Consider the following 12,649-nt stretch of genomic DNA (forward strand, 5'->3'; position numbering starts at 1 on the left):
CAGTTCAAGGACCAGTGTGTGGGATAATTAGTTGAATCTAGTGGCGAGGTTGCAGATTGCAACCATTTGATCACAGCAGAGCCTTCCAAGTGTTTAAGGAGAAACAGTTTGTCTGTTCTGGGCTACTTAATTTAGTCTGCTAATAAAAACACAAGGAGAAATGTAGGATCACACACCATCCAACAAAAACTGCAACCCAAACTGTCTATCATTCCAAAATGTGAGAAAAATAAGAGCTATATGTAAAATACAACAAAATGTGATTTGTATCTAAAATCCCAGCTACAGTGTGACTAGATTGTCTGTCTTTTGGTTTACATCCCTTGGTTTTGGTTCACAACTCATAGTTTTCCTCAGTTTTCCTGAGCTTGGTCTTTACAGTAAATGCAAAGTTTTACTTTGCTAACTGCCTGCTGGCTCTTCATATTTAGGTTATAGACATGAAAGTGGTATCAAACTTACCCACTATATTTCCCAAAACTATTCTTTTATAGAAGAGTTCCAAAATACTTCCAAAACAAATGCGAAATATAATGTACATGTAATGTTTTTAGAGGGAATATGAATGTTGATTGGCACACCTTTGAGGAAGCTAAGCTAAATTGTGACATCATTAGGTGCTGTCCCTCTTTTGTTTTCTGCAGCCACTAAATATGTTTCCTTGATGATCAGGTTGGTGTGTAAGAGCCTTCCTACAAAGAGTTAATGTAAATCTAATTATATGGTATAAGGAGCCTACTGTGAATGGAATGTAGCTCGGAGATGTCTCTCTTTCTCCTCATTCTGTGTTATTTAATACTTAGCAAAGTTGACATTTAGATGCAAGATAATGTGCAGCTAACAGACAAAAGATCAGTGGGATGCTTTAAAAGGCTTTAAAATTAGTTAAATGACCTGTAATAAATTCCGAAGGGGCGAGACATCATAGATACTGCTATACAAGACATTAAGTAACATTAGCTAATATCCCGGGTTAAGCAACAATCAGTCATCAGGATAATTATCTAGGTCACTGGTAATCCTTCTTCCTGAAATATTAACAGGGTGCAGCTTAATTATCTCAGAGACTGACTTATAGACAGTTAGATCTTCCAGTGTCACAATACTTTCTTACAACACTGACATTAAAATTTTCCACAGCTTTGATCGCAACAGAAACTTCTCACAAGAATCCTGCAGCATATATTACTGCTCTGCTGTTTGGCTGTATAATTTGCATATTCTGTTATGACCGGCTCATAGGGCGCAAATAATGGGAGAGACACAAAAGCTATATTGCGTAAATTAATCATATTATTCACAAAACAACATGGCTTGTGGAAATCAGTCATATAGGTGCAGGTTAGTAATGAACAAGTCTTGTATGAGTCAGCTCCTTCAAGTGAACAATGAGAGCCAGTTCCCGTCTTTTTTGCTTTCCAGTTTTTTATTTATTATTTATTTATTTTTTAGAAATGAACACAAGAAAGAATAACTGGATGATCCTAATGATTTTCAATCTTGATGCAAAAGTTGATGATGATTCATTGTCAGTCTTGTCAACGTGACCATTTACAAGGAAAAGCCTATGCATACTGTACAGTGGGAAACAGGGTGTTCACACGGTAACAATAAAACTCTATCATCATCTATCTCCCTTATCCAGCTGTTACTGTATGTCCCTATGACTGAAGGGCCTTTCTTTCTCCAGGACTGCAGCAACAGGGGTGACTCTCACCCTGGCCCCAGCCCAGCACATTACACTGCTCTTCTGACCCCAACATATGGCCTCTGGGACCCACCTCCAACCTTCTCTGACAGCTGTATGTAACCACAGAGTGTTACATGTGTTCAATATGAATCTCAGAGGATACTTTTACAATAAAGGCACAAAATATCTTTTTTTTTACTTAGTCAAAGAAGTCAGCTGTTTTTAATTTGGTGCATTCTATTTCCTAACAGTAACCAGTACAAAAACATCCCAAACTGTTGTTTTACAGGTTACTGGTGACCAATTGTCATTTGCTCAGACACCAGATTCCAGGAGAATTAAAGGTGGAGTCAACCGTTCTGGAGAAAGATAGTTGATTGTTGGGTCTCATTCCCAGGACGTCAAAAATACAGACACTATTTGATGACCTGGGAGCACAAACACCACCTGCTGTGTTGTGTGGCTCGCTCCAAGCAACTTTGTTTCCCATTTACCATCACCCAAAGTGTCTGTATGAAGTGTCTGTAAAAATGTATCAACTGAAAATGTAAAGAATAAGACATCATGGTACCACCCACACTGTTTGATTTGCACATGAACCTTGAGAAGTGCAGCAGCTCCACAGCTTAACACCAACTATGTTGCCAAAATAATGAAGCAGGAACTTGCGGAGAACCACATCAATTAGAGAGAAGTTGATTCCGTGGAGGATTCAATCCGACAGCTGGGATGCACCAATCAAGCGGAGTTTTTATGTTCAGGTTGTAACTTCTGCACTGACTTGAGAGATGTGAGGGGAAAGTGGGAACAGCATGCACCTAAAAACATCCCGGTTTGCGAAGTTTGTCCTTTTGCATGCCACTTACTGCATGTCGAGAGCTGATGGAGTCTGTAGATAATATAGCAGAGTAAAGTCCAAAACAAACAGGCATGTCCCTTCCACTGAGTCTGACTCAGAGCCTGCCTGTAAGAGCTAAAGCCAATGTCAACACAACCCAGCTCAGACTTATATTGAAGGTTAACAAGCAAACTGATGTTCTGAAACTCAAAGAGGCTGGAAATAGTGCTGACTTAATTGCTTTGTGCTTTGCTTGTAAAGTAAGTTTGAGACACATGAGGTCAAACATTTTTCAGAGTGGGTATATTTGAAAAATAACTATACCATATATTGTGATTCTGACACTCTCTTTTAGCTCTAAAGTAATCTTTTAACACAAATGGACAGTCGTATCTTTTCTACACTGTTGTTGCAAATTTTAAGTTCAAATTCAGTGCAAGCCAAAACAATCTGCTGTGACACAGAATCAAGACCTTAATTTTCACTTAAATACTTCATGGCATCTCAAAAATGCTTCCTCCTCCCTGTCTTGTATGTTTTCATTCTTGTTAGACTTTTGGCAGGAAGGCAGAGTCTGTTTTTCCCAAACTGACGTTGGATAACGTTTGTCAGTCAGTGGCTCATTCTCTGACCAGGGCAGAAAACCCATAAAAGAGGTGTCCTGTATGAAGATGCACATTTCTTTCCAAAACAAGAATCTGAAGCAGAAATCTGCAATTTAGTAAGAGGCGTGTGGTTACACATCTGTGGGAGTGGACAGTGGGTGGTGTCCAATCAGTATCAGGAGGAAATTATTTCTTCATAAAACACAATTACTTACTCTATACTGTTTGCATTTTTGGTAGCAGAGTTGAGATTTACAACACCACAAACACTCCGTCAACGTCAGAACATGGACTTCATCCAAGTTGCTTATTGCTCCTTTGAATACATGCTTATAATCATGGCACGAGAACAAAACAGAGTGCTGTTTTCAATACTTTGAGACATTTTGGATATTCAGATCAGGCATTCACATCAGATAATGACCCTCCTGTGAATGTTTCCCACTTGTACATTTTTTCTGCATATCTTTTATTTCTGGTAAAGTCAATAAAAAAAACAAAATTTTTAGCTAGTTTAATTCAGATTTTACTTTCTAAATGTTCAGTTTTGGTTTTGTTTCTGTTAAAAATTTAGTTTAAAATTTGATGTGCACATTATGTATCTGTGGCAAATGTGACAATCCGCTTTGTTGCTGGTGAGAGTTTAATTTGCATTCTTTGGAACATTGAATTTTTATTTTTTTATTAGGTATGGTAGCAATAGTTTTTAAGCACAGTGAAATACAGTATTATTATTGTATTCATTTAAAAATACATTCAACTTGACACTTGAAAGCTGCTGCACAGTGACATAAGCAGACACATGTGGAGGAACAGCTGTGCCAAGCAGCTTATGAAACCTGCAGGATGAGAGCTTAGAGAAGAGCAGAGACCGATCAATGCCAGGCCTGTGACACCGAGAGAAGACAGGAGAGCAGGAAAATGTAAAAAGCTGAGAGAAACACTGAAAGTAAAGGCCATTCACTGGAAAGAATGACGGACGGAGAGAACCTTGTTAAATGCTGACAAATGGCTGTAGGATTTGTTCTGGTTTCTTCAAGGGCATGTTTGCACCCCAACACCACCTGGTGGTCAAAAGCATTTATAAAAAGCAGATAATAAAAGGTTGACAAAAAGATTTTTCCCTGGGAAAGATGCAGCACTTCTTTTATTATAATTAACTAAAACATAGACAATTTTGTGTCTTTCTCTTGAAAACTGTATTTTAAATTAAAAGTCTAATTTTCTCTCTTTGCTCAAATTCAAGTGTTTTTCCTGGTTAGTTAAAACTAAAACTATTATTTATCATATTCATGAATCTGGTTTATACTTACATTTGCATTACATCTCAACACAACAAACATATGTCATAAACTAAAAATAAAATACAAATACATAATAATTAATTCAGTCATTATGTTGTGCTGAACTAGCACTAACACCTTGGAAAAGCACAAGTTGTCTTTGGAATAAACTAGTTTTGAAAGTAAATTAAATATATAGTGCAACATCCTAGAACTATTCCAACGTTTAGTGACGAAAACAGGAAATGCACAATCTCTCTTGTAAGTCAAGCCCTGGAAACATCTAGTATAGACACTGGTTAGCCAAAATGAGAGACAAGTGTTGAATTATAGCAGTTTAGGCCATGTGGGCAGAAAACATGAATTAATATCTCAGCACTTTCAAGTGATAAACATGTCTGATCTTTGAAACATTTCTTAATTGGCCAAAAAAGCCAATAATCAGAATCAGAAATACTTTATTGATCCTTGCAGGGAAATTTGTTACAAGGAGATGTTTAAAGAATTAAAATAGCTTTGTAATATTATAATATACTGTATCATGCTAGTGTGAAGTCAACAACAGTAGAACAACAACAACACAGATTTTGTTGCATGAACATTTTTTATTTCTATTAGTGCCGAGAACAAGCTCACAGGCATACTGCAGCAATAGACATTTCTCCTATTCCAGAATTTAAACATTGCTTTGTATTACCATTATTTTTTAAAGGCACCTGCAGTTTACGCATTACAGTTTAAGCTCTGACAAAGCACATAATGTCTATGTATGAATTCATGTATGGGAAGTATTTCTGGGGACAGAAATAATAAATAATGAAAAGAGGGGATGGTGATGAAACTCTGCAATGAACTCAGCCTTCAGTAAGCAGGAAACAGACAAGTGACAGAGTGGAGTGATGGGCTCCCACACAAACACACTCTCATACACAGAGACACACACACTCAGGCATACTTTGTTGTTCATCAGTCTAATTAAATGTAGTTACATGTACATATATCTTCAATGCAAAACATGATATATATATATTTCGAGATGTTAATGAAGCCCAAAAATCTTACTCTTAAAACATACATAAAATGTACACATAAAACTGGTAAGATGTGGATATCCTGAAGGTGGAACCAATCATTTTATTTCAGCTATCTTTAAGAGATAATGTCACAGGAAATTTCCTGAGCTCTGTGCTGTCTGTAAAATCTCTACCTACATTTCCTGCTCTTAAAACACTACAAAAATATAAGATCAATAAAAGATGGATACTGCAAAGAAATTATTGTATATTCAGTATATGACTAACGGAGAATAAGGTGTCATCGGTATACAGTATGAGAAAAGAAATTTACAGCAAATAGTCAGTTTTCAAAAAGAAAAATAGTTGTTTGAGTCCTTCCTTTCTTTAGTGTATCAAAAAGAAATCATCTGATTCTCTCATTTCACACTTTCTACTTCACCTTAAGTACGTACTCAACATTCAACAGCCAGATAACCGTCACAGGTCAGATTGACATTTAAGATGTCTTAAGAGAAACAAGAGGAGTCTGATTTACAGTAATGCTCTTCTTAGTTTCAACATAAAAAACAAGTCTAGAGTAAAGAAAAGTCATTATCTCAATATATGACAACCTCTATATTCAGCTTACATATGGAATGCTTAAAATCTAAAATAGCTTTGAAAACTTTAAAACAAACTCTGTTGTTTTCCACTGTCTTCATTTTAAATCAATGCAACCTAACCAGTGAAGCATTTTATTTAGTTTTGCCAGCCAGCACCAACCAGTTTTTATGAATTCTTAATTGCAGACTTGGAAACATCTCACTTTGAGATGACTTCACTCCTGCCTAGCCAGCCAATACAGATGTGTTAAACACCAATACTACCAAAATAATGTCCTGCCTGTGATCTACAAACTATGTACTGTGTAGTTTTGTGGTCAGTGCTGTGCCAGTCCAATGAATATTTACAAGCACTTTGGAAATGTGCAGAAATAATAACATATGACAGATGATGACATGACTCTGAGCTAAATTCAATGAAACCTGTGCAAGTTGCCACAACAAGTTTGTTATTTTAAACAGTTTTAAGTATTAAACAAACAAAAGTCAAACTACTGAAATGTTATCACATGATGACATTAGTGTAATAATTTGACATTTTGGGAACTAAGCTTATTCTCTCGTACAAAGAGGAAGATCAATGCCACTCACACATTTGTCTGTTTAATATGAAACCACAGACAGGGGACCATTAGCTTAGCTTAGCATAAAGACTGGAGACAGGGCCAACAGCTAACTTGTTTTTAGCCAGCCAGATTCAGGAAGTCACTGTGTAGGCAAATAAACAACCGTAAAACCAAATCTTGTTGTTCTTACACTGTGGTTTTTGAACGCATTATACAAAAGAGATACAACATGGTAGGTTGTGAACTTTAGAGGTAAGTGGATATTTTTTTCCTTTGGACAGAACCAAACCTACCTATTTCCCCTTAGTCATTATGTTCAGCTAAGCTAACTACTGGCTGTAGTTTCATATTTAACAGACAGATATAAGAGTGATACCAATCTCCTTATCTAACTCTTGGAAAAAAGGTGAATTAGCATATTTTACAAAATGATGTACTATTCCTTAAAACTGAATTTAGCCCTGAGAAACACAATACAACGGTACCTTTAAAACAACATAAAGAAAAAACACAAAAAGGCAGTGTTTCATCTTCTCGATAATACAGCATATATTTACCTCATCGTCTATACACAAGGCTTATCAACTTTCCTGATGAACCAAAAACTAAAATCAAACTATTACAAAGACTTTAAATTACCTGTCCACTCAAATTAATAATAATGGCCTTTGATATCTTATGGAATACAATGACAGAGCACACCCAAAATACTTTTTGCAAACACGTGGCATGTTTATGTCTTCATTTGTGCCCTTTGACAAAGAGGAATGATAAACTAAAATAAATAGACATGGCATGAACCTCCTTAGATATGAAACTGCCTCTTTCTTTGCCAATGTATTCAGTGTTTTATTGCCTGAGATTTTGTCCATAGTTATGTTGAGATAAGTAAATAACCAATGGTCTCAAAAAATATTTTCATCTAAACTGGTGTGGCGAGAGGTCTTTAATACTGAGAGGAAAGATTTGGGGAGGCTTCCAAAACTTGAGAATCCACCTCTCTCTGTGTCCTATCTCAAATATTCTCAGACCCAGTACTGGTTCTTTTTCAAGGCCGGGTTTGTTGTCCGACAGTGCTGCAACAACTCCGGGTCTGCATCTTTGGAGTCCATGTTGGACATGGGGATGTTATTTGCTGGGTCAGTTTTGCGAAAGGTTTCTGTGCCGGCCACTTCTCCATTTTTGGGCTTGGATGCTGCTGTCTGGACGTTGTGCTTGCCTGTTTTGTTTTTGCGGATCAGGTAGTAGGCTAACACGGCTGCCAGAAGCAAGAGGAGGAGGATTACCAGGATTGGGATGAGAATAGACCAGAAGTTGCTGCGCCGGGCAACATGTGGTTTCCCATGTGAGCTAGAGCCAGAAGATGTTGTAGTGGGAGCATCTCGGTTGGGCCAGTCCATGTTGCCACTGTCGCGGGGGCTAGCTGGAGTGGCACGAGGGGACTTCACAATAGGTAGATCATTACTGTCCTTCGATGGGGCTTCTGAGGGAATCCTCAACAGAGTGGCAGGGTAGACCCCAGAGGCATTGAAGGGGCCCGTCTGGAAGGAAAGCACACATTCTGCTGGAGGAACCCCATGAGCTTTGAGCAGGAAGCGGGCCTCATCCTGTGTGAGACTACCTCTTGATCCAGAAGAGCTATTCAGGATTTCCATAGCGACACGGCCCTCATCCAGGTCGTTCTGGCTGAATGTGTTCACTGGCTGGCCTGCACTAGGACCTCCAGACTTCACAAAACGAGACCCCCTTGGCTGTTGGATGACAGTGAATGTGGGGGAGGTTCTGGTCTTGTTTGCCAAGGGAGTTGCATCCAGAAGCTTCCTGTCCAGTTGTATAAGAGCACCTTTGGGTAAGAGAGGATTCTGGGCAATGTTGGCCAGAGGCTGGACTGTGATGTTAAGGACAGAGGAGACATTAGCAGCACGGCTACGAGCTACAAATGCAACGCTGTCTCGAGGTGAAGTGGACTTGATAAAGCGGACACTGACTCTGCCTTCTTTGATCTGTTTCTGGGTGAAGGCGGATGTAGGCTGCCGGTCTACCATAACTGCTGCATATTTAGGAACACTTGTGATCTTGTAAAGGATGTCCTCCTCAACAGGGCCCCCAGTAGTCGCTTTCAACATCTCCTCAGTCACCAGGGTCTCATCATCGCCTTGCTTGACCTTGATCTCAGGGGCTTTGTCAAGAAGCAGGGTGCGAGCAAGGACACTGATGTGGAGTGTGTGCGGCTCTGTTTGATGTCCTTCATCTGACACAATGAACTCCACAAATCCATCAGCAAGGGTGCCATCACTGTAGAAGCCCACCTGGCCATGATTGACCATCTCTTGTGTGAACTCAGAAATGGGGTCCATTGTATGTGAATCAACAAGTCGACCGTTACCAGGAGCTTTGGTCACTTTAAAGTGCACCTCATCTGGCGGACTGTCCTCGTCTTGAGTGTTAAGATGCTTCTGGGTCAAGATGGTCATAGAACCTTGAAGAACCTCCAAGAGCATGTCTATAGTGACTAGTTCAGGGGGGTCAGAGCCACGCCGTTTGACTGAGATGTTAAAGATCTCTTCCAGGACTACAGATTCGGCAGGTGAGGTCACACCATGATTTTCCGACTTTAGACGGGCCCTGAAAGAGAAGCTGTCAAAAGATGCCCCTGAGTCATCATGGAGATACTCCAGGTATCCGTGAGCTACATCTTGCTGAGTGAAGAATGGGGCATTACGTGGCAGGTCCTGACCACTCAGGGTGATACGACCATGGTCAGGGAAACGCTTAATCTCAAAAACCACATTCATAGCACCTCGCTGAACTTCAGGTAGGCTAGTCAGAAGGTTGGAAGCGTCAAGAATTGAATCGTCAATGGCTTTCCTCTGTCCTTGCACAATGTCCAGAGCTGAGTGGAAAGAATTAAAACTAATTTTAAATGTCACTTCAAATTCATTTTTCAAAGATACTTTCTATTCAGTTTTGACTGTCTCCTATCAATATTTAATTATGCCACACAGTGTATTTAGGTTGTTGGCACATTAGGGGAGACAGATGGAGCAGGGGCCTTTTTGTTTTGCCAACAAAAGAAGCAGGGGTGATAAATCCCTTTATGACATTGGACTGTTCCTGTTCACAGTAAAAAATATTCTAAAACTCGATAAATAGCTAAAATGAAGAAAAGTAAAAGATGATTTCTGTTATGACTGTTCACACTGAGGTCTCATTGCATTAAAACCAGACCTGTATCTGATTTGACACAAGTGGCCGGAATCAGATTCGATATTATTTGAGCTGTTCACACTGTCATGAAAAGTTATGGTAGTTAAAATCTGCTGTGTAACCTAGGGCTCAGATTCTTACAGTGTTGTCACTTTGGCACTGAGGTATAAAGTATTAGGAATGCGAACTTTGTGAAGATTGTCCACCACTTATAATAATTTAAAAACCTTGTTTTAAGTTGTCATGCATGATTATAAACATTTAGAGTTAAGAGGTTTAAAAAGCTTTATAAAGGCATTATAATGTCTTACACATGTGCTTATACTGCATTATAGATATGACCTTTATAGAAGTGTTACCAATATTCCTTTAAATCTTTTATGAGAATTTCTACACATCAACACATTAGTCCTTAAAAAATATTTACTAGACAGTAATATAAGGTCACACAAAGCCTTGGTTTTCCATGGCAGAGAAACAAACTTGAGAAAATATTCATTCCAATTTAAAATCACTTTAACAGAACATCCTCCACAGAACTGTGCCACTTGCAATAGGCAGAATATAGTATATTCTGCCTATTGCCTAAGCTTTTCCAAATAAAATCTCTTCAAAACATAGCAAACCTGCAAACACATTAACACTTCAAAATGCATGTAATCCTCCAAGATACATAAAACATTTAAGGGTTAAAATACTTTTGTGAAACAATAAAAGTAACTACTACTACAGCCACCATTGATGATATCCATTATCCAATGACTTATTCAAACTACAGAGGGAGAGTTCCATACTCACAATATTGTACAGTAAACTTTTATGACATTATGACAATCTGCAAACAGAACTGTCCAATTTTAATTTTTTTAATGACTGTCTCATTATTTTCTTTCTGTTATGCCATTTAACTGTTAACATGGTGTTGCTGTAAAATAGCATGCATTCTCAACGTTTAAAGATTAAATAAGATATGATTAAATAAATAGATACACATCTGATGTGTCTGTTTAAATATACTACGACTGCAGCTGGCGAAAACAATATTTCCACATTGTAACTCTAGTGCTATTATTTTAGGTGGAGCCCTCTAACTGGGCTTTACAGACCTAGCCACTCATCTCTTCATGTCAACATTGGTGGAAATGTGTATACAATTTACATTCATTTATTAGAGTGGTCATTTAAAATAACAATCATTCATTCACACGAAAAATATTGTGTTCCTCCCTCATTTCGACATTTACCTTTGTTCTTCCACAGCTGTGAGGAGATGTTGCTGTGAGCAGCATAGTAAGAGATGGTAATGGGCAGGATGTGACGGACATCTGGGGCTGGTTGGGATGACAGAGTAAACTCTACAGCATCCCTTGCCACCCAAAAAGGCTCCTCAGGTATCTGGTGCTCATAGTAGACTGCTCCTGACTCAAGCTATGTATCAGGGGAAACAAAATTAGAAGGTGGTTTGCTGTTCAGAACTCTTAATATTAAGTTTTACATGCTGGAGCGGATAAAACAGTTAATAGTCAGTCAAAGTCAAATAAATTGATCATACAGGAAGAAATAAAGACAGACAAGTATATTAATTATCATATCATGGCATGTGTCTTTTGGAAAAAAATATAATTCTGCAACAGTATCTATTTTTAAAATACCTCATAGGACACATACAATTTGAATTGTCAAGTATAGGATTTAATTTGTCAATATCAATATAAAAAGTGGATTTTTGCCCACACCCCGTTTCCAGTCACTTGATATTGACTTATGTTTAAGGAGTGATTTTGAAGACAAAGACATTTTAGTTTGCTAAAATATTTTATTGCTCTCTTTCCCTCTGACGTTTATAAGCACCACACTAAAATGAGAGCTCAAATGGCTGCAGCAGTGGTTTGGCTCAGCTGTACTGGGATCCGGGTTTGAGAACTGGAATGCGACGGCCTGTGTTCGCTCTCTGAGGTCACTGTGTCCTAAAATCAACTCTTCTCTCTCTCGATCCCTTCTACCCACACAATAAAGAGTATATACATGCATGTATGCACAAACACACACACACACACACACACACAATGAATAACTCAAATTGTGTTTTCAGCTCAGTGTAGTGTTAGATTTTCTGTCACACTCTAAACAGAGCAGTTTCCATAGAAAGAATTTGTTCTCATGCTCATCCAAGCATGATCAGTCTTGAATCAGACGGAGACTAAAGTGAGAATGCACAAACACTGGGCCTAAAGTGCATGAATTGTGGTACTATGGTTGAGTTGTGTACCTCATAATCCTCAACAAAATCTACTAAATGCTAAAAAATACCATCAATAATGTTTTGATATGTTTTTGATATATGTTTTTTTCTTTCGGTTATCTGATCTTAGTAAAATAGATGTACTTCTGTGCTTTACAAGCAATAATTATGAAAGTAAGAAAACAGTCAATAAACAAAGGAGCTCTTTGAAATCAAGGACCACACCCCAAAGAAGAGTTTTTTTTTTAAAAGACGTAGGTGTCAGCCCTTGAAAAACAGATTTTATCATACTCAGGAGTGAGAGTGCCTGGAATTTTCTTTCCTTTTTGCATGTAATCTGAATATTTCTACTTGCTTTTAGGCTATTTTGCCAACTGTGCAATACAAATAATAATGTATAAATATAATAATGAAATAAATTTCCTGAAATCTCTGCACTAGTTGGGTGATCTTTGCCTGTGTCCCCAGTGTATTATTACTCAATCCAACAATACCCATTACATACAGTTGCTTTGACAGAGAGATAGATGTATTTGACAATAATAAAGGTAAATACAGGACTGCAGTCACCCACTACTGACAATTAAAACTGCAAAGGGT

At 38.1% G+C, this 12,649-nt stretch overlaps 1 protein-coding gene across 1 annotated transcript in view; it reads right to left on the minus strand.

The window, feature by feature from the left end:
• Window positions 1–4,987: 4,987 nt before the first annotated feature.
• Window positions 4,988–12,649, minus strand: part of cspg4 (chondroitin sulfate proteoglycan 4) — a 64,666-nt gene continuing 57,004 nt past the window's right edge. Inside the window, exons 10-11 of the mRNA XM_035664496.1 lie at window positions 11,052–11,235; window positions 4,988–9,493 (exon numbers count right to left, since the gene is read on the minus strand). Of these exons, the coding sequence (XP_035520389.1) occupies window positions 7,626–9,493; window positions 11,052–11,235 (2,052 nt within the window). The 3' untranslated portion in view covers window positions 4,988–7,625. The remainder of the gene's footprint in view (window positions 9,494–11,051; window positions 11,236–12,649) is intronic.

This window comes from Morone saxatilis, unplaced genomic scaffold (genome assembly GCF_004916995.1).
Source record: "Morone saxatilis isolate NCDOM2014 unplaced genomic scaffold, NCSU_SB_2.0 Contig2, whole genome shotgun sequence".
Classification (NCBI taxonomy): Eukaryota; Metazoa; Chordata; class Actinopteri; family Moronidae; genus Morone; species Morone saxatilis.